Source organism: Nycticebus coucang, chromosome 10 (assembly GCF_027406575.1).
Source record: "Nycticebus coucang isolate mNycCou1 chromosome 10, mNycCou1.pri, whole genome shotgun sequence".
NCBI lineage: Eukaryota > Metazoa > Chordata > Mammalia > Primates > Lorisidae > Nycticebus > Nycticebus coucang.
Genome location: NC_069789.1, coordinates 82,533,421 through 82,556,578, shown reverse-complemented (window position 1 = coordinate 82,556,578; position 23,158 = coordinate 82,533,421). Strand labels below are relative to the sequence as shown.

The window sequence follows — 23,158 nt, the reverse complement described above, 5'->3', positions numbered from 1 at the left end:
AATCGCTTAAGCCCAGGAGTTGGAGGTTGCTGTGAGCTGTGTGAGGCCACGGCACTCTACCGAGGGCCATAAAGTGAGACTCTGTCTCTACAAAAACAAACAAACAAACAAAAAAACTTTCATCTCAGTTGTTTACATTCCACTATTGGTCCTCTAAAAAATTACACACACCCCTCTGGGCTTGCCTGCTGTTACCTCACCAGCAATCTTCCTGTCTGAAATTCTGTAGGGTGCAATGTCTGAACAGGAGCGCATACAGGAATGCCTGAGGAAAGAAATAAGGTCGCTTCTCATTTCCACCAAAGATGGTTTGACCCCACAGCAGTTGGAAAAGGAGTACCTTTTGATGGTTGGCAGCCATCTACCCCTGCGAGTCCTTGGATATCGGTCCACTATGGAGCTGGTGTTGGACATGCCTGATGTTGTTAGTGTCTGCCCCTGTGGGGACGGTACTGTAATATTGAAAGGTAGGAGTTTTTGAAGGTCTATAAACTTTGTAATAAAATAATCACTTAGTAAAGAATTGTTCTAGTTCTGCAGTTATCCCAGGGGGAGGATTTTTAATTTGGTATGGGAGGGAGCCTTTGAGATTGTGGACAAAGAGCCTTACCAAGATTAAGAAACCATTGCCCAGACAAATGTGCGTTCACAAAACTACATTTTGCATGTAATTTCAGATTACTGTACCTTAAGTCAGGAGAAAGAGAATAGGCTGTATTAATTAACAGAACATGTTTTAAATTCCATGAAGCACAAAAAAAGCATTGTAGGGAAGTTTATTGGTCACCCAAAGACTTTCATATCATTCAGAAGTTATTTAGTGGTAACGATATTATGTGGGTTCTCAGTTCATCAGCTGGTAGTGGAGCTAGTCAGCTGTTGCCCAAAGTTCAGGAAATGGAGAAACCAGGGACACGTGTTTATTGGAAGTTAACTTTCTGTATAAGCAGATTCAAGGATAAAGAAGGAAACGAATTTTTCACATGTGATTTTTTTCCCATCTTAGCCATTCCAGATGAATCTACCAAAGGAATAGCAAGTTTAGTTGCAAAACAGAGGAGCAGCCATAAGGTTCGAAACTCCATGCAGAAGGGAAGGACCAGTGTGTGTTCTGGGTCAAGCTCCCGTCGGCGAGTGCCTTACCGAGGAAGGGTTCCCCCTATTCTTCCTGCTGTTGTGAAGAGTGAATTGAAGGACCTGTTAGCATTATCTCCTGTTCTCCTTTCTGATTTTGAAAGAGCATTTTCCAGGCGATTTGGGCGATCATTCCAATATATGCAATATGGATTCCTCTCTATGTTTGAAGTGTTGAATGCAGCTTCTGATGTCATTTCTATAGAGCAGACCAGAGCAGGTTCTTTATTGACACTAAAGAAGAGTGTAGTAGAAGACAAGCAGAGAGGATGGTCAGCAGGTAAGCATAATAATAATTGTACTGTGTATCCACCTATGTTGGAGCAGTCTGGAACATACAGAGATGTGTATTGGCTAAGCTCTGTGACTTCGTTAAAATTGAAATCTGACTCTGACTTATGTACTGAGTGATCTCAGGCAAGTTACTTAATCTAAGCCTTAGTTTCCTTGATCTCTAAAATAGAAATAATACTTGCCTCTTGGGGTTGTGCTAAGGACCTTATGAGATGAAGTCTATATATTAGCTTAATGTAAAAAATCTGAGTTTTCTTTCCTTAATTTTTACTTCTAAGTTCAAGGCCGTGAGCACACAGTAAGCTTTATATATGACCACCAGAAAATAGGCTACAAATTGCTAGTGACAATTTTTCTTTCTTCTGTTATTCACAAAAGGTAAAATTTTTACCCAGCCATTTAGAATGAAACAAGGGTCATACTCCACAGGCTCCCCAGTGGTGAAGGCATGCTTTTCACAACCTACTTCAAACATGGAACTACCGAAGCAAATACTGAACATGGAAAAGACTTCCAGGTTAAATGTTGTGGAGACTTCCAGACTGAATCACACTGAAAAATTAAGCCAGGTAAGATATTTGAGTTTAGGGATGTAAACATACCTAAAATATTTTAAGTTCTGTGGTGTTATATCACTTATGGCTATAACATAATATCCATAGTATGATGGAAAAGCTGATTTCTAAAAATTGAGTCATTCACTTATTTCAGATTTGTCTAAGCATTTCCTACAGTTCTGTGGATTACTAAGAAGTAAGAGGTGGGAAAGAGAGAAGAGTATAATTTTATCAACTCTGTGGTTTCTACTATTTTCTGCAGATGACTCCCAAATATGTATCCCTAGTTCCAGCTAATCATCAAAGTTAAAGAAGCATATTTACAACTTACATCATGAATATCTTCACTTGAATGGCTGACCTTTTGGGTTGTTTCCTTTATTAGTAAAGGCCCACACAGGATTGTGAGCACCACAATACTGGTATTTTTTCTGTAACTATAATGCTGAAGAACTTTGACTAAGAACTAATATAATATAACCAATAAAATGGCCTGTTAAAATTGCCTTTTAACTTAAATAGAGCTCAGAACGAGCACATGAAAATTAAGGTCAAGACATACAAGTGTCTTATTTCTATAACTTAAAATTTCCATATACATTTAATTTGATATTAATGTTTCAGTAACATACTTTACATGTAGTAAAATTTACCCATTTAAAATGTACATTTGATTGTCTTAACACAATAACTAAGAAAATGCCAGGAAGGCTATATTAACCAGTGTGATGAAAATGTGTCAGTGTGTTTATAAAACTAATGTTATGGTGCCCCATGATCGCATTAATGTACACAGCTATGATTTAATACTGATAAAAAAAAATAGAATGTACATTTGAGTTTTGACTAATAACTAGTCATGTGATCACCATGAAAAAAAATACAGAACATTTCTGTTACCCTACGAAAGTTCTTCACGCCACTTTATAGTCTCTTTCCCAAAATACAGCCACAGACAACCAATATTATTTAAAATTATATTTTTGGGCGGCGCCTGTGGCTCAGTGAGTAGGGCGCCGGCCCCATGTGCCAAGGGTGGCGGGTTCAAGCCCAGCCCCGGCCAAACTGCAACAACAACAAAAAAAAAATGGCCGGGTGTTGTGGCGGACACCTGTGGTCCCAGCTGCTTGGGAGGCTGAGGCAAGAGAATCACGTGGGCCCAAGAGTTAGAGGTTGCTGTGAGCCGTCTAATGTCATGGCACTCTACCCGAGGGCGGTACAGTAAGACTCTGTCTCTACCAAAAAAAAATAAAAAATAAAAAAAAATTATATTTTTGACTTTCCAAAATTTCATATAGAGAGAATCAAGCGACACCTAACCTTTTGTGTCTGTCTTCTTTAACTAGTAAGATGCTTTTGAGATTCTTCCAAGTTGTATATATTAATAGTTTCCTTTTTCCTATTGTAGTAGTAGTCCATTGTGGTGATATGCCTCAATTTGTTATCCATTCCCTATTAAATGATATTTGGGTTGTTTCCTGTTTGGGCCTTTACTAATAAAGCTGCTGTGCATATACTTTATGTGGGCCCAACATGCTTTTGCTGCATGACTGCTCCAGGTATTATATGGACATAGCTCATTTTTCTTGGGCAGATACTTAGGAGCTGAATTACTGGCCCATATAGTAAGTGTATGTTTAACTTGCACTTAACACTGTTTGCTCAAGTGGTTATCTGATTTTACTTGTCTATGAGTTATGTATGAGAGTTCTAGTTCCTCTTCTCTTTAACATTTGATATTGTCAGTCTCTAAGATATTAGCCATCTGAGTGGATGGGTTAGTGCTATCTTATTTTGGTTTTAAGTAGGATTATAATAATGACAGATAATGAACATCTTTTCATATGCATACTGTAGACTTACCACTTGTGTTTCTTTTCTTGAATATCTGTTTAAATCTTTGGCTCATTTAAAAATCTTGGGTTATTTTATTGAATTGGAAAAATTTATGTATTCTGGATCTGAGTCCTTGGAGATACATTATACAAATATTTTCTCCCTGACCACCTCTTCATTTCCTTAATCTTTTTTTGACAAGTCTTTAATTTTGATGAGGTCTAATTTATTACATTTTTCTCTTATGGTTTTTGACTAATAGATCTTAATCCAGAGTCACAAAAACTTAATTTGTTTTTCTAAAAGCTTTTCTAAGAGTTTTATGGTTTTAAGTCTTATATTTAGGTATAATATCCATTTCAAGTTAATTTTAGTAGACAGTACCAGGCAGTTTTCAGTTTTCAGCATGTTTTCATGTAAATAGCTAATTATTCCAGCACTACATTATTACTTTGCCACCTGTTGATACAGATCTAATTTGACCTCATAGATGCTTGCTTCTATTTTAGGTCTCTATTCAGGATCATTTTGCCAATACCATGCTGTGCATGTTCTGAGAAATATGTTATTAATTTGAGTTCTCTGCAGATTTTAGTTACTAGACCTTTGTCAGAATCATAACATGCAAAAATATCTTCCATTCTGAAGGCTGTCTGTTTGGTTGTAGAGTCCTTAGCTGTGTGGATGCTTTTTAGCTTGATCAAATCCCAGTAATGTATTTTTGGTGTTGCTGCAGTTGTCAGGGGGATCTTCCTCATAAAAATATTTTCCCTGACCAATATATACTTCAGGTGTTTTCCCTGCACTCTCTTCTAGTGTTTTTATAGTTTCATGTCTTAAATTTAAATCTTTTATCCATTGAGAATTACCTGTTTATAGTGGTAACTGATGTGGGTCCAGTTTCAGTTTTCTACAGGTGGCTAACCAGTTATCCCAGCACCATTTGTTAAATAGGGATTCTTTTCCCCAATGCATGCTTTTGTTTGGCTTATTAAAGATCAAATGACAGTATGTGGCTGGGTTCATCTCTAGATTCTCTGTTGTATTCCATGGATCTATGTCTCTCTTTTTTTTGCCATGCCATGCTGTTTTGATCGCTATAGATTTGTAGCATAACCTGAAGCTTGGTAATGTGGTGCCTCCAGATTTGTATTTATTCCTAAGAATTGTATTGGCTATTTGGGTTTTTTTCTGATTCCATATAAAATGAAGTACTATTTTTTTCAGGTTCTTTAGCATATAACATTGGTGCTTTGATGGGGATTGCCTTAAATCTGTAGATTGCTTTGGGTAATATGGACATTTTAACAATGTTGATTCTTCCCAACCACAAGCATCGTATGTTTGCTATTTGTTAACATCTTCTGCTATTTGTTTTTTCAGGGTTTCATAGTTCTCTTTATAAAGATCTTTCACATCCTTTCTTAGATATATTCCCAGGTATTTCATCTTTTTTGGCCCCTACTGTAAAAGAAATAGAGTCTTTGATTGTATTCTTGTCTTGACTATTGGTATATATAAAGGCTCCTGATTTTTAGGTATTGACTTTGTATTCTTAGACACTCCTATATTCCTTGATCATTTCTGAGAACTTTGTAGTTGAGTCCCTAGGGTTTTTCAGGTATAAAATCATGTCATCTGCAAAGAGAGAGAGTTTTACTTCCTCTGTCCCCATTTGAATACCCTTGATCTCCTTCTCTTGCCTGATTCCAGTACTATGTTGAATAGCAGTGACAAAAATGGGCATCCTTGTCCAATTCCAGATCTGAGTGGAAATGCTTTCAGTTTCACTCTATTCAATATGATACTGGCTGTAGATTTGCTGCAGATGGCCTCTGTTTAAGAAATGTCCCATTTAAGCCTATTTCTTAAGTGTTCTAATGAAAGGATACTGGATGTTATCAAAAGCCTTTTCTGCATTGATTGAGAGAATTGTATTGTCTTTGTTTTTTTTTTTATTATTATTATTTTTTTTTTTTTTTGCAGAGACAGAGTCTCACTGTACCGCCCTCGGTAGAGTGCCGTGGCGTCACACGGCTCACAGCAACCTCTAACTCTTGGGCTTACACGATTCTCTTGCCTCAGCCTCCTAAGCAGCTGGGACTACAGGCACTCGCCACAACGCCCGGCTATTTTTTCGTTGCAGTTTGGCCGGGGCCGGGTCTGAACCCGCCCCCCTCAGCATATGGGGCCGGCGCCCTACTCACTGAGCCACAGGCGCCACCCCCTGTCTTTGTTTTTGATTTTATGTATGTGGTGTATTATATTTATTGATTTACATATGTTGAACCAACCTTGCAGCCTGGGATAAAACCACCTTGATTATGGTGTATAACTTTGTTTGTTTTTTTTTTTATGTGTCATTGAATTCTATTTGTTGGGATCCTCTTGAATATTTTTGCATCAATATTAATGATATTGATCTAGAGTTTTCTATGTTGGGTCCTTTCCTGGTTTGGGGATCAGTGTATATTTGCATCGTAGAATATGTTGGGGATGACTATTTTCTTTTCTATGTTATGGAATAGATTATGTAATACAGATACTAATTCCTCTTTGAAGGTTTTATAGAATTCTGATGTGAAACCATCTGGTCCTGAGCTTTTTTGGAAGATTTTGTATAGTTGATGCTATTTCACTACTTCATATAGGTCTATTCAAAATTTCTAATTCCTTCTGGTTGAATTTAGGAAGGTGGGATGCTTTCAAGTATTGATCCATTTCCTTCACATTTTCATATTTCTGAGAATAGAGTTTTTGGTAGTAATCAAGGATTTTTTTGTATTTCTGTGGTATTTATTGTTCTTTCCCCTTTATCATTTCTGATTGAAGTTACTAGAGATTTTACTTTTCTATTTCTGGTCAGTCTAGCCAGAGATTTATCAATTTTGTTAATCTTTTTAAAGAACCAACTTTTTCTTTCATTGATCTTCTGATTCTTTTGTTTTCAATTTCATTTAATTCTGTTCTAATTTTGGTTATTTCTTCTGCTGGGTTTGGGGTTAGATTGATCTTCCTTTTCCAGTTGTTTAAGATGGCCTATTGGGTTTTTCACTTGTTCTCGTTTTGTTTTCTTGATGAAGGCTTTTTTTTTTTTTGAGACAGAGTCTTACTATGTCGCCCTTGGTAGAGCACCATGATGTCACAGCTCACAGTAACCTCCTACTCCTGGGCTGACGCAATTCTCTTGCCTCAGTCTCCCAAGTAGCTGAGACTATAGGTGCCCGCCACAATGCCCAGCTATTTTTTGTTGCAGTTGTCGTTGTTTAGCTGGCCCAGGCTGGGTTTGAACCCGCCACCCTCAGTGTATGTAGCTGGCACTGTAACCACTGTGCTACGGGCACCAAGCCTTGATAAAGGTTTCTAATGCTATAATTTTCCCTCTTAGGATTGCCTTTGCAGTATCTCACAGGTTTTGGTAATTTGTGTCTTCATTATCATTTTGTTACAAAAATATGATGATTTCCTTCTTAATTTCATCTTTGACCCAGCTATCATTCAGCCTAAGGTTATTTAGTTTCTGTGACTTTGAGTGTGAAGATTTCTGTCGCTGTCGAGTTCAACTTTTATTCCATGATGATCCGAGAAGATACAAGGAATAATTTCTGTTCTTTTAACTTTGTTAAAGTTAGACTTGGGTCCTAAGATATGATCAGTTTTGGAGGATGATCTGTGGGCTAATGAGAAAAATGTGTATTCAGTTTTATTAGGATGAAATGTTCTGTATATAACAAGTTAATTTGTTTTAGGGTCAAGTTTAAGTCCATTATTTCTTTGTTTAGTTTCTTCTTGGAGCATCAATCCAGAACTGCCAAAGGGGTGTTAAAATCTCCAATTATTATAGTGTAGGAAGATAACAGATTATTCAGATTCATTAGGGTTTGTTTTATAAATTGAGGAGCTTTCAGGTAGGGCATGTAAATGTTAATTATTGAAATCTGTTCATGTTGAGTGTTTCCTTTGACAAATATGTAGTGTTCATCCTTGTCTTTCCTTATTTTTATTGGTTTAAATCCAATTGTGTCTGCAAATAAGATTGCAACCCCTGCTTTTTTCCTGATTTCCATTTTCTTAGATTGCTGTTCTCCATCCCTTCACTCTTGAGTCTTATTTTATCCTTTGACGTAATGTGTGTCTTTTTGAGGCAACAGATACCTGTCCTGAGTGTTTATATCCAGTCAGCCAACCTGTGCCTCTTTAGAAGAGAATTTAAGCCATTCATATTAATTGAGAGAATTGATAGGTATGGTAGTGTTTTGACCTTTTTGTTTTTCAAAGGTCCAGTACATATTTTTAACCCTCTCACCATATGGAAGCTAGGTCTTGTTCTTTAAATTCTGGGTAGCTTTACTTTGGTTGTAGACCATCATGCCAGTCATTACGAAAAATGGGTCTCAATATTTCCTGGAGAGCTGATCTAGTTATGGCAGATTTCCTTAACATACCAATGTCAGTAAAGTATTTGATTTCTCTATCACAAATGAAACTCAGTTAGGTGGATATAAGATCCTGGGCTGAAAGTCGTTTTGTTTTAGAAGATTGAAGGTCAGTGACTAACTTCTGGCTTGAAAAGTTTTGGTTGAAAGATCTGTGGTGATCCAGATATTTTTCCTTTTGTAAATAATACTTTTCTTACACTTGGGTGTTTACAGAATTTTCTCCTTCATATTAACTTTGGCAAAGTTAATTACAATGTGTCTAGGAGATGCTTTATTTGGATTGAGTTTTGCTGGGGTTCTGAAAATATCAACTATCTGAATTTCTGTATCTCTTGCAGTGCTTGAGAAATTCTCCACCATAATGTCTGTGCCTTTAGGACCATCCTCTTCTCCTTCAGGAATCTCTATAATTTGGATGTTTGATCTTTTGGAATGATTACTAATTCTCTTAGGGAATATTCTGTTCTTATTTTCCTTTTCCTGCCTCTTTGAATGCTTGGGATAGTTCAAAAGACTTGTCTTCAATTTCTAAAATCCTTTCTTCTGCCTGCTCAACTCTATTACTCAGGGTCTCTGTGTTTTGAAGATCCTTGAATGCCTTTTTCTTTTTTTTTTTTTTAAGTTTAGTATAGAAATTTTTTTTTTTTTTTTTTTTATTGTTGGGGATTCGTTGAGGGTACAATAAGCCAGGTTACACTGATTGCAATTGTTAGGTAAAGTCCCTCTTGCAATCATGTCTTGCCCCCATAAAGTGTGACACACACCAAGGCCCCACCCACCTCCCTCCTTCCCTCTTTCTGTTCCCCCCCCATAATCATAATTGTCATTAATTATCCTCATATCAAAATTGAGTACATAGGATTCATGCTTCTCCATTCTTGTGATGCTTTACTAAGAATAATGTCTTCCACGTCCATCCAGGTTAATACGAAGGATGTAAAGTCTCCATTTTTTTTAATGGCTGAATAGTATTCCATGGTATACATATACCACAGCTTGTTAATCCATTCCTGGGTTGGTGGGCATTTAGGCTGTTTCCACATTTTGGCGATTGTAAATTGAGCTGCAATAAACAGTCTAGTACAAGTGTCCTTATGATAAAAGGATTTTTTTCCTTCTGGGTAGATGCCCAGTAATGGGATTGCAGGATCAAATGGGAGGTCTAGCTTGAGTGCTTTGAGGTTTCTCCATACTTCCTTCCAGAAAGGTTGTACTAGTTTGCAGTCCCACCAGCAGTGTAAAAGTGTTCCCTTCTCTCCACATCCACGCCAGCATCTGCAGTTTTGAGATTTTGTGATGTGGGCCATTCTCACTGGGGTTAGATGATATCTCAGGGTTGTTTTGATTTGCATTTCTCTAATATATAGAGATGATGAACATTTTTTCATGTGTTTGTTAGCCATTCGTCTGTCATCTTTAGAGAAAGTTCTATTCATGTCTCTTGCCCATTGATATAAGGGATTGTTGGCTTTTTTCATGTGGATTAATTTGAGTTCTGTATAGATCCTAGTTATCAAGCTTTTGTCTGATTGAAAATATGCAAATATCCTTTCCCATTGTGTAGGTTGTCTCTTTGCTTTGGTTATTGTCTCCTTAGCTGTACAGAAGCTTTTCAGTTTAATGAAGTCCCATCTGTTTATTTTTGTTGTTGTTGCGATTGCCATGGCAGTCTTCTTCATGAAGTCTTTCCCCAGGCCAATATCTTCCAGTGTTTTTCCTATGCTTTCTTTGATTTTTATTGTTTCATGCCTTAAGTTTAAGTCCTTTATCCATCTTGAATCGATGTTTGTGAGTGGGGAAAGGTGTGGGTCCAGTTTCAGTCTTTTACATGTAGACATCCAGTTCTCCCAACACCATTTATTGAATAGGGAGTCTTTCCCCCAAGGTATGTTCTTGTTTGGTTTATCAAAGATTAGGTGGTTGTAAAATGTTAGTTTCATTTCTTGGTGTTCAATTCGATTCCAAGTGTCTATGTCTCTGTTTTTGTGCCAGTACCATGCTGTCTTGAGCACTATGGCTTTGTAGTACAGACTAAAATCTGGTATGCTGATGCCCCCAGCTTTATTTTTGTTACAGAGAACTGCCTTAGCTATACGGGGTTTTTTTCCGGTTCCATACAAAACGCAGCATCATTTTTTCCAAATCTTGAAAGTACGATGTTGGTATTTTGATAGGAATGGCATTGAATAGGTAGATTGCTTTGGGAAGTATAGACATTTTAACAATGTTGATTCTTCCCATCCATGAGCATGGTATGTTCTTCCATTTGTTAATATCCTCTGCTATTTCCTTTCTGAGGATTTCATAGTTTTCTTTATAGAGGTCCTTCACCTCCTTCGTTAGGTATATTCCCAGGTATTTCATTTTCTTTGAGACTATGGTGAAGGGAGTTGTGTCCTTAATTAGCTTCTCATCTTAACTGTTACTGGTGTAAACAAAGGCTACTGACTTGTGGACATTGATTTTATATCCTGAAACATTACTGTATTTTTTGATGACTTCTAGGAGTCTTGTGGTTGAGTCTTTGGGATTCTCTAAGTATAAGATCATGTCATCAGCAAAGAGGGAGAGTTTGACCTCCTCTGCTCCCATTTTGGATTCCCTTTATTTCCTTGTCTTGCCTAATTGTATTGGCTAGAACTTCCAGCACTACATTGAATAGTAAAGGTGACAGAGGACAACCTTGTCTGGTTCCAGTTCTAAGAGGAAAAGCTTTCAGTTTTACTCCATTCAGTAAAATATTGGCTGTGTGTTTGTCATAGATAGCTTCAATCAGTTTTAGAAATGTGCCACCTATGCCTATACTCTTCAGTGTTCTAATTAGAAAAGGATGCTGGATTTTATCAAATGCTTTTTCTGCATCTATTGAGAGGATCATGTGATCTTTATTTTTGCCTCTGTTAACATGGTGGATAACGTTTATGGACTTGCGTATGTTAAACCAGCCTTGCATCCCTGGGATGAAGCCTACTTGATCATGATGAATGACTTTTTTGATGATAAGCTGTAATCTATTGGCTAGGATTTTGTTGAGAATTTTTGCATCTATGTTCATGAGTGAGATTGGTCTGAAATTCTCCTTTTTGTTTGGGTCTTTTCCTGGTTTTGGTATCAGGGTGATGTTTGCTTCATAGAATGTGTTGGGGAAGATTCCTTCTTCCTCAATGTTTTGGAATAATTTCTGCAGTACAGGAATAAGCTCTTCCTTGAAGGTTTGATAGAATTCTGGAGTGAAGCCATCTGGACCAGGGCATTTTTTGGTTGGAAGCTTTTTTATTGTTTCTTTGATCTCAGTGCTTGAAATTGGTCTGTTCAGGAGCTCTATTTCTTCCTGGCTGAGTCTAGGGAGAGGGTGTGATTCCAAATATTGATCCATTTCTTTGACATTGTCAAATTTCTGGGCATAGAGTTTCTGGTAGTATTCAGAGATGATCTCTTGTATCTCTGTGGGATCAGTTGTTATTTCCCCTTTATCATTTCTGATTGAGGTTACTAGAGATTTTACTTTTCTATTCCTCGTTAGTCTGGCCAATGGTTTATCTATTTTATTTATTTTTTTCAAAAAACCAACTCCTTGTTTCATTAATTTTCTGAATGATTCTTTTGTTTTCAATTTCATTGATCTCTGATTTGATGTTGGATATTTCTTTTCTTCTACTGAGTTTAGGCTTAGATTGTTCTTCTTTTTCCAATTCCATAAGATCTCTTGTGAGATTGTTGATGTGCTCTCTTTCTGTTTTTCGAATGTAGGCATCTAAAGCGATGAATTTTCCTCTCAAAACTGCTTTTGCAGTATCCCACAAGTTTTGGTAGCTTGTGTCTTCATTGTTGTTATGCTCAAGGAAGTTAATGATTTCCTGTTTTATTTCTTCCTTCACCCATCTGTTATTCAACAGAAGATTGTTCAGTTTCCATGCCTTTGGGTGGGGTCGAGCATTTTTGTTAGAGTTGAGTTCCACCTTAGTGCCTTATGGTCTGAGAAGATACAAGGTAAAATTTCAATTCTTTTGATTCTGTTGATATTTGTTTTGTGTCCTAGGATATGATCAATTTTGGAGAATGTTCCATGGGGTGATGAGAAGAATGTATATTCTTTATCTTTGGGATGGAGTGTTCTATATGCGTCTATCAAGCACAGTTGTTCTAGGGTCTCATTTAAATCTCTTATATCCTTGTTTAATTTCTGTTTAGAGGATCTGTCCAGCTCTGTGAGAGGAGTGTTAAGGTCCCCTGTTATTATGGTATTATCAGATATCATATTGCTCAGACTGAGTAAGGTCTGTTTCAAGAATCTGGGAGCATTTAAATCGGGTGCATAGATATTTAGAATTGAAATGTCTTCTTGTTGTATTTTTCCCTTGACCAATATAAAGTGACCATCTTTGTCTTTTTTGACTTTAGTTGCTTTAAATCCACATGTATCTGAAAATAAGATTGCAACTCCTCTTTTCTTCTGAATTCCATTTGCCTGAAAAATTGTCTTCCAACCCTTGACTCAGAGCTTTAATTTGTCTTTTGAAGCCAGGTGTGTTTCTTGCAGACAGCAAATGGATGGCTTGTGTTTTTTAATCCAGTCAACCAATCTATGTCTCTTCAGTGGGGAATTCAAGCCATTCACATTTATTGAGATAATTGATAAATGTGGTAGTATTCTATTCGTCTTATTTGGTGAGAGTCCATTGCTTAGTTTTATCTTTTGCATCAGTGTGGAGGTTTGGTTCTGTCCTTTAATTTCTGAGTTCTTAATTTGCTGCTGATCCATTGTGGTGGTCAGTGTGCAGAACAGGTTGAAGTATTTCCTGTAGAGCTGGTCTTGTTGTGGCAAATTTCCTCAATGTTTGTATATCCGTAAATGATTTGATTTCTGCATCAATTTTGAAGCTTAGCTTAGCAGGGTACAGAATTCTGGGCTGGAAATTGTTCTGTTTAAGTAGATTAAGGGTAGATGACCATTGTCTTCTTGCTTGGAAAGTTTCATTAGAGAAGTCTGCGGTCACTCTGATGGATTTGCCCCTGTAGGTCAACTGGCGCTTACTCCTGGCAACTTGCAGAATCTTTTCTTTTGTCTTGACTTTGGACAGGTTCATCACAATGTGTCTTGGAGAAGCTCGGTTAGAGTTGAGGCGACCTGGGGTCCGATAGCCCTCTTGAAAGCAGTGTGTCAGAATCTTTGGTGATATTTGGGAAATTTTCTTTTATAATATTCTCTAGTATGGCTTCCATTCCTCTGGGGCATTCTTCTTCCCCTTCTGGAATTCCTATAACTCGTATGTTGGAACGCTTCATAAAGTCCCATAATTCTGACAGTGAACGTTCTGCTTTCTCTCTTCTTTTCTGCCTCTTTTACTATCTGAGTTATCTCAAAAACTTTGTCTTCTACCTCTGAAATTCTTTCTTCTGCATGGTCTAACCTGTTGCTGATAGTTTCCATTGCATCTTTAAGTTCCCTGATTGACTGTTTCATTTCCTTCAGCTCTGCTATATCCTTTTTATATTCTTCATATCGTTCATCTCTGATTTGATTCTGTTTTTGGATTTCCTTTTGGTTATTTTCCACTTTATTAGCAGTTTCCTTCATTGTTTCCATCATTTCTTTCATTGTTTTCAACATGTGTATTCTAAATTCCCTTTCTGTCATTCCTAACATTTCTGTATAGGTGGAATCCTCTGCAGTAGCTACCTCATGGTCACTTGGCGGGGTTGTTCTGGACTGGTTCTTCATGTTGCCTGGAGTTTTCTGCTGATTCTTCCTCATGAGTGATTTCTTTTATCTGTTTCCTTGCCCTAATTTTCCTTTCACTTCCTCTTGCTCTTTAAGTTCTCGTGCCTGTGGACGGTTTTCCACTGTTTTAGTCCTCCTCTTGGGGTCCAGAAGTCTCTCGCTGACTCCCTGTATCCTCTCAGGGGTGATGATAGGCAGATCCCACCAGCCAGAGATGCCTGGAGTCCTATATCCCCAGACTCACGGTGCCCAGATGCAAGGAAGCTGTTAGTCGGCTGCCATCTTGCTCCGCATGCTTAATACTCCCAAGAAGTTCAATTTTTTTAATGTTCTGTGGTTGTCATTGGCTGATGGAATATTCTATTTTAATTCTAAGGTGATTACAATTGCCTTTCTATTCCTCTAAGGCATAGGTACAGGTACTTTTCCTTCTTGGAAGAATTACCACTTCTCCATCGAAGCTGTTAAAACTTGAATGCCTTTTTCAGTTCCGTAAGCTCTGATGTATCTTTTGTCATTATCTCCATATCCTTGGTGACATTGTCTTTGAATTCATTAATTTCTTGAGACCAAAAAAAAAAAAAAATTGGGGGGGTGGGGGGAACAGAATCTCACTTTGCTGCCGTTGGTAGAGTGCTATGGCATCATAGCTCACAGCAATCTTAAACTCTTGGGCTCAGGTGATCATGTTGCCTCAGCCTCCTGAGTAACTGGGACCACAGGTGCCTCCCACAATGCCTCACTGTTTTTAGAGACAAAGTCTCACTCTGGCTCAGGCTGGTATCAAGCCTGTGAGCTCAGGCAGTCCACGCACCGCAGCCTTTTCAGAGTGTAGGATTGCAGGCGTGAGCCACCGCGCCTGCCTGGCTTGAGACAACTTTTGAACTGCTTTTTGGATTTCTATTTCCATCTCTTTCTCTATTCTCTTTGTCTTCTTTGTCATCCATATTCTGTTGTATCTCCTTTGTCATCTCTAGGGCTACTCTGATTTTTCAGGTTGCCAGAGTTCTTCCACTGGTTTCTCCCCATGGGTATTTCTCTCAATTTGGCAATTAAAACTGACGGGCTGAGACTGGTTCGGGGCCCCAGGAATTGGAGCTAACCACCTCTTCACTAATAAGTGGAGGTCTCTTTCAGAGCTGCAGCCAGAAAGGGACAGAATATGATGGCCATCTCATTAGTGAGATAATGAAGGCTGGCACTGTCCTGATGTCAGTCTGCCTCTACCCAATCCTAATGAGTCACAATATTACACTAGAATGTCAACTGGGGAAAGATAAGAACACCTGCAGTGTCCTCACTCTCCTACCAATGACAGATGGAAGAGAATCTCTCTCTCTGCCACAGTACCACCACTGCTCAACCTCAGAGGGTCCCTAGGAGGACAGCTCAGGTCGAGAGATCCAATCAGATTGTTCCAGGCAGCACAAACACTGATCACACAAAAGAGTTCAAAGGGTCAGCAAACAGCCAGAAAGCAGAAATCTGCCAGCAGATCAATCTACACAATTCCGTGGGGCTGGAGCAGGGTCCCCTTTGGTGGGATGGGGAGTCAAGAAAGATCACCTGCCAGAGTCAGAACAGGGCTGTCATTGCCTTCCTGTCTGCACTGTGCACTGTCTCTGTGCACATCCATCTCTTCCCGCACCCCCTGCTTCCAATATGCCACTGTTTCCATGCTGCTGTTTTGCAGCCCACACAATGCCTGGACCTCTCAGTGAATTAGCCAAACACTCTGAGCTCTGTGGGGGGAGGGCAGACCTTTATGCAGCCAGGATGAGGGGGAAGGGTGAACTGTGTGTTCAGAATTGTGGAGAAAATATTTGTTCACTTTTGTGCCAGGCGGGATGACACCTAGGCTTAGAGGTGGGACCTCCCTGGAGGAGGAGGACAGGTTTAGTGGCTCTCTCCGGGGTAATGTGAGAGGTCTTTTGTTCCCTGCTGACTTGCAGAGAGCCCTCAGGGGGCCTCTTCCCTCTAGGGGCGGGATCTCTGGTCCTCTTGGCAATGGGCTTTGTACCTGGTCTTTGTTGTCATTTTTCCTCTTTCTTGGGCTGCAGCTTGTCTCAGCAGAGATGATGTGTGACTCTCCGTCTTCTTTCCATGATCAGCTTCCCACCTTTGGCTTCACTGAGTCCACTTCCGTCCAATATCTCTCCCTCCAGACAGGAGCCTCTGGAGAAAGCTGCTTATAGTTGGCTATCTTGACTCTTCCTAGCCCATTTATATTTAATGTAAAAATTACTAATATAGTCTAATTTAAATCCATCATTTTTCTATTCTGTTTTTTCTTTTCATTCTTTTGGATTACTTTTTAAAACCTTTTTTTTTTTTTTTTTTGGAGACAGAGTTTCACTATGTCACCCTCGATGGAGTGCTGTGGCATCACAGCTCATAGCAACCTCAAACTCTTGGACTTCAGCAATTCTCTTGCCTCAGCCTCCCAAGTAGCTGGGACTACAGGTGCCCACCACAATGCCCCGCTATTTTCTGTTGCATTTGTCATTGTTGTTTACCTGACCTGGCAGGGCTTGAACCTGCCAGCCTCGGTGTATATGGCTGGCACTGTAACCACTGTGCTACAGGCACTGAGTCTTAAAACCTGTTTTTAAGAGACGTTTTAGGATCACAGTAAAATTTAGCAAAAATGGGTAACCTCCCCCACTATTGACATTCTGCACCACAATGGGACAGTAGTTACAAATGATTAACCTACATTGACACAGCATTATCACCCAAAGTCCATAGTTTACATCATGTTTCATTCTTGGTGTTGTGCATTCTGTGGGTTGTGACAGATGTGTAATAACATGTATCTACCATGAAATATCATACAGGTAGTTTTATTGCCCTCAAAATACTTTGTACTATACTTAGTCATCTCTCTTTCCCTTTATTCCTTTGGCAACCAGTGATCTTTTTAGTATCTTCATAGTTCTGTTTTTTCCAGAATATTATATAGTTGGTATCATATACCATGTAGCTTTCTCAGAGTAACTTCCTTCACTTAGTAATATGCATTTACATTTCCTCCATGGCTTTCCTTAGCTTGATAACTCATTTCATTTTAACACTGATTAATACTCCATTGTCTGGAGGTATCAGTTTATCCATTCACCAAAGGCTATCTTCATGCTTCCAAGTTTTGGCAGTTATGAGAAAAGCTGCATAAACATCTGTGGTAGATTTTTATGTTGACAAATTTTTAAATCACAAATATCAAGGAGCACAGTTGCTGAATTGTGTGATAAGAATATGTTGACTTTTGTAAGAAACTGCCAAACTCTCTTCCAAAGGAGTGGTACCATTTTGCATCCTCACTGGTAGTGAATGAGTCTTTCTGTTGCTCCACATTGCTTGTTAGTATTTGGTATTGGCAATGTCAGCATTTTGGATTTAAGTAGTAGTGTCTTTATGGCGATTTTAATTTGTAATTTCCTAATGATGTTGAATGTCTTTTCTATGTTTACTTGCCATGGCTACAGCTTCCTTGGGGAGGTGCTTGTTCAGGTCATTTGTTCATTTTTAAATTGGATTGTTTTGTGATTATTGAGTTTACAAATTCTTGGTATATTTGGGTCAAGTCCATTACCAGATGTGTCTTTCACAAATATTTTCTTTAAGTCTGTGCCTTCTCTTTGATACTGTCTTTCACACAGGAGTAATTAATCTTAGTGAAATCTACTTTATTTCTATATCTATAGCAATTATTGCTCTCATGGATCATGGCTTTGCTGATGTTTCTAAAAAGTCATCACTATATCCAAGGTCATCTAGGTGTTCTATGTTGTTTTAGTTTTAAATGTTTTATAGCTGTGAATTTTACATTTAGGTCTATGATGCATTTTGAATTAGTGGTTGTGGTTTTTTTCTCGCAAGTGGATATCCAGTTGTTCCAAAATCATTTGTTGGAAAGAGTATCTTTGATTCATTGTTATTTCTTTTGTTCCTTTATCAAAGTTCAACTGACTGTATTTATATGGGTATAAATCTGAGATCTCTAGTCTGTTCATCTGATCTAACTTGTTCATTGTTCCCTGAGCACCACACTATCTTTATTACTTTAGCTTTTTAGTCTTGAAGTTGAGTAGTTTCAGTCCTTTGACTTTGTTCTTCAATATTGTGTGAGATGTTCTAGGTCTCTTGCCTCTCGAAATAAACCTTAAAATCAGTTTGTTGATAATTACAAAATAACTTCCTGGGATTTTGATTTGGATTCAGTTGAATCTGTAGATTTAAGTTAGGAAAAACTGACATCTTGACAATATTGAGTCTCTCTGTTTTCTGCTTTGTGACCTTTCATCAGAATTTTGTGATTTCCTTTATATAGATTTTATACTTATTTTGTTAGATTAATAACTAAGTATTTTATTTTGGAGAGTACTCATATAAATGGTATTAGGTCTTTAATTTCAAATTATATGAGTTTATTACTGGTGTATAGTAAAGTGACTACTGTATGTTAACCTTGTGTCTTGCAGCCTTGCCTTAATTGCTTATTAGTTCTGGGAGGTTTTTGTATTCTTCCCTGTTGTCTATATAGATGATTATATTACCTGTGAATAAAAAGTTTTGTTTCTTCCTCCCCAATCTGTGTATATTTTATTTCTTTTTGTTGTTTTATTGCATTGGCTGGGACTTCAGCTAGATATTAAGAAGCAGTAATGAGAGAGATCATTCTTGCCTTGTTCCTAATTATTTTTTTCAGGATTCAAATTTATCTTTTATTTTTTAGCCATACAATTAGTTTTATATTTTTAAGGGATGCTTTAGGGTTTTCAGTGTATATTTCTAATTTGCTGCAGTTGACCATCATATAATATTATACCATTTTGTAGATAGTGTAAGAACCTTAGGGCAATAAATTTAAATTTTCTCTCCCATCTTTTGTGTGATATGTTTTAATTCTTATGTTATATATCTATTAATACATTGTTTTTGCTTCAAAAGTATTTTTACTTAAGTAACATTTATTTCAATAATATTTATTGAAAAAAGTCAATTTTTTGTTAAAAGACAGCATCTTACTCCGTAATTCGGGCTGAAATGCAGTGGCATGATCATACCCCACTGCAGCCTCAAACTCCTGGGCTCAAAGGATCCTTCCACCTCAGCCTCCCAAGTCCTCCTAGGACTACAAGCATGCACCACCACACCCAGATAATTTTTTTTTTAAGAGATGGGGTCTTGTCTTGCTATACTGCCTAAGCTGGTCTTGAACTCCTCACTTCAACCAGTCCTGCCTTGACCTCCCAAAGTGCTGGACTTACAGGCATGTGCCATTGAGCATGACCAAAAGTCACTTTTTAAAAGATTAAAAATGAAAAAGATAAAATTTGTTTGCCCATATTTATTATTTCTGATACTCTTGAATTCTTTGTGTCCAAATTTCCCTATAGTATAATTTTCTGCCTGAAAAATTTAAACATGTCTTCTAAGTTAAATCTGTTGGTAATGAATATTCTTAGTTTATACTTTTATGAAAGGCTTTGTCTTAATTTTTGAAATATAATTTTGCTGAGTATAGAATTCTAGTTTGATAATTCTCCCTCCCTTTTAGCACTTCCATTGTTTTCTTGTCCGCATAGTTTCTGACAAGTATATAATAATTTTGGGTATAATGTGTTTTCTGTCTGATACTTGTAAGATTTGTGTCTTTATGATTGCTTTTCTGCAGTTTGATAGTTTGATTCTAGTGTCTCTTGGGATAGTTTTCTTTTTTTTTTTCCTGCTTGGGATTCATTAAGTTATTTATATTATTGAACTACTCATATATGTGTTTATAATTTTCATGAAATCTGGAAAATTTTTCTTTAAATACTCTTTTCCTCTTCTAGGATTACAGTTATTTTAGGCTGCTTGTTATTCTCTTTTCTCTCTCTCTCTTTTTTTTTTTTTTGGTTGAATTCAGAGAACTTTATTGATGTTACATGACAAGGTGGGGCTTCCTCCACTCCTCCCATTCTTTAGGGGGTCTGGTGTGGGAACTGTGTTGAGGGGAGATTCTCAGTGAGGTGTGGGACTGAGTAGTCAGGGGCATCCAGCAGCTGAGGGCCTTTCTTTTTCTTTCATGCTCTGGCTGGGGCTGGTGTTCTGGGGGTTCTTACTCCTTGGAGGCCATGTGGGCCATAAGATCCACCACCCTGTTGCTATAGCCAAATTCGTTATCATACCAGGCAATGAGTTTGACAAAGTGGTCATTGAGGGCAATGCCAGCATCAAAGGTGGAAGAATGAGTGTCACTGTTGAAGTCAGAGGAGACGACCTGGTGCTCGGTGTAACCCAGGATGCCCTTGAGGGGGCCCTCTGATGCCTGCTTCACCACCTTCTGTATAATCATCGTATTTGGCAGCCTTCTCCAGATGGCAGATGAAATCCACAACTGACACGTTGGCAGTGGGGACATGGAAGGCCATGCCAGTGAGCTTCCCATTCAACTTAGGGATGACCTTGCCCACAGCCTCAGCTGCACCAGTTGAGGCAGGGATGATGTTCTGGAGAGCCCCGTGACCATCACGCCACAACTTCCCAGAGGGGCCATCCACAGTCTTCTGGGTGGCAGTGATGGCATGGACTGTGGTCATGAGTCCCTCCGTGATGCTGAAGTTGTCATGGATGACCTTAGCCAAGGGGGTTAAGCAATTAGTGGTGCAGAAGGCATTGCTGACAATGCCGAGGCTGTTTTCATACTACTCGTAGTTCACACCCATCACAAACATGGGGGTATCAGCAGAAGGGGCAGAGATGATGACCCTTTTGGCACCCCCGTGTAGGTGAGCCCCAGCCTTCTCCATGGTGGTGAAGATGCCAGTGGACTCCACAACATACTCAGCAGCTGCCTTGCCCCATTTGATTTTGGTGGGATCTTGCTCCTGGAAGATGGTTATGGGATTTCCATTGATGACAGGCTTCCCGTTCTCAGCCTTAACTGTGCCATGGAATTTGCCATGGGTGGAATCATACTGGAACATATAGACAATGTAGTTGAGGTCAATGAAGGGGTTGATTGATGGCGACAATATCCACTTTGCTAGAGTTAAAAGCAGCAGACCAGGCACCCAATACGACCAAAGCCGTTTATGCCAACCTTCACTTTCACCATGGTGTCATGGAGATGTGGCTGGCGCTGCATTAGAAGCAGCAGCTGTCTGATGAATGGGAGGATCAAAGAGCCTGCTTGTTATTTTCTTGTAGGTCACCAAGACTCTTTTCTTTTTTGTAATTCTCTTTTTCTTCCATTATGTGTTTAATTTTGGATAGTTTCAGTTGCTATCTTCAAATTAATTGATTTTTCCTGTAGAATCTAACCACGTAATACCATCCAGATTATTTTTCATTGGGCATTGCATTTTTATTTTATTTATTTTTTATTATTTTTGTAGAGACAGAGTCTCACTTTATTGCCCTCGGTAGAGTTCTGTGGCATCACACGGCTCACAGCAACCTCCAGCTCTTGGGCTTAGGCGATTCTCTTGACTGTAGAGTTCTGTGGCGTCACACAGCTCACGGCAACCTCCAGCTCTTGGGCTTAGGTGAATCTCTTGCCTCAGCCTCCCGAGCAGCTGGGACCACAGGCGCCCACCTCAACGCCCGGCTATTTTTGTTGTTGTTGTTGCAGTTTGGCTGGGGCTGGGTTTGAACCCGCCACCCTCCGTATATGGAGCCACTGCCCTACCCACTGAGCCACAGGTGCCGCCCCTGGGCATTGCATTTTTAATCTCTAGATTTTCCATTTGTGTTTCTGTTTGTTTCTTGCAACCCATAGTGTCTTGTTAACTCTGGGTCTTTTTTCTATCCTCCATTTCTCTCTTCATTATATGTATGCTTTCCTTATACATACATGTAAGCATATTTACAAGATTGATAGTAACTATTCTAATGAGCTTATCTAACTTTATCATCTTTGTTATTTTTTCCTATTCATATCTTTTTTTCTTCTTGATGTGATCATATTCGTTTACCTCTTTGCATGGCTAGTAACTTTTGATCTGGTGCTAGACATTGTGAATTTTTCATTGTTGAGTTTTACATAGTAAAGTTACTTGGACTCAATTTGATCATTTTGAATTTTTCTTCTAAGCTTTATTAACTTGAGTGCTATTGACTGAATCACATTCTCCCCAAGTTTATATGTTTAAGTCCCAACCTCCAGTATGTTATTAGGAGATTGGAGTCTTTGCAAAGTAATTAGGGCTAGATGAAGTTATGGAGGTGGGGTTCTCGTGAGCAGTTGAGTGGCCTTATAAAAAGAAACACTAGGGAACTAGCTTTCTCTCCATGTGGACACACCAGAAAAAGACATGTGAGCATGTGACAAGAAGGTGGCCACCCATAAGTCAGGAAGAGAGTCCTCACCAGGAGCCATATTGGGTAGTAGAGGCTGAATAGCCCTTACGTAAAATGCTCAAGGCTGGCAGTGTTTCGGATTTCAGATATTTTTGAATTTCAGTATATTTGCATATACATATGATGCTTTGGGGATGGGAAAGGTTCAAATAACCTTTTCCTTATATTGCATTTATACCTTATAAGCATAGATTAAAGGTAGTTTAAAAAAATTTTAAAAAGGTAGTTTTATACAGTAATTTTGTACATGAAACAAAGTTGATTCTTGATGGCAACTTGATCACATGAAGTCAGGTATGGAGTTTTCCACTTGTGGTATCACATTGAGACTCTGTTTCAGATTTTGGAGCAATTCAGAGGTCATATTTTTAGATTTGGGGTGCTCAGCCTGTACCTTGATCTTATACTTTTCAGCATCCAGAACTGTGAGAAAACACATTTCTGTTGTTTTAAGCTACTTGGTCTATGGTATTTTGTTATGGCAGCCTGAGCAGACCAAGACTGTGGGTCCAGAATAGCCTTCCATGGAGGGCTGATTTGGCCCCAGTGGGGTGGAACCTTTCTGAAGATTTGACCTCATGTGTTTATGAAGTGCTCCCCCCTACTCTGTCTGGTGGAAGCATTATTCCTGGCCCAGTGTAAGCTCTGGGGATTATTTGGCCTGTTGCTTCTTGTTTGTTTCTCTATTTCAAAGAACTTCTCACGTCCACAGATCAGTATTCATCAGAAACTTAAGAGGGCTCTTCAATCTCCAGAGCTGTTTATCCCCATACCACTCTTTTTGCATACTTAGTCCTGTACATTTTAGTATCCTTGTTCTTTCCAAACTC

At 38.6% G+C, this 23,158-nt stretch overlaps 1 protein-coding gene across 2 annotated transcripts in view; it reads left to right on the top strand.

Annotated features, from left to right (window-relative positions):
* Positions 1 to 235: 235 nt before the first annotated feature.
* Positions 236 to 23,158, top strand: part of TDRD5 (tudor domain containing 5) — an 86,052-nt gene continuing 63,129 nt past the window's right edge. For both annotated transcript variants that reach the window (XM_053604426.1, XM_053604425.1), the window contains exons 1-3: positions 236 to 467; positions 1,007 to 1,414; positions 1,807 to 1,997. In XM_053604426.1, coding sequence (XP_053460401.1) covers positions 236 to 467; positions 1,007 to 1,414; positions 1,807 to 1,997 — 831 coding nt within the window. The remainder of the gene's footprint in view (positions 468 to 1,006; positions 1,415 to 1,806; positions 1,998 to 23,158) is intronic.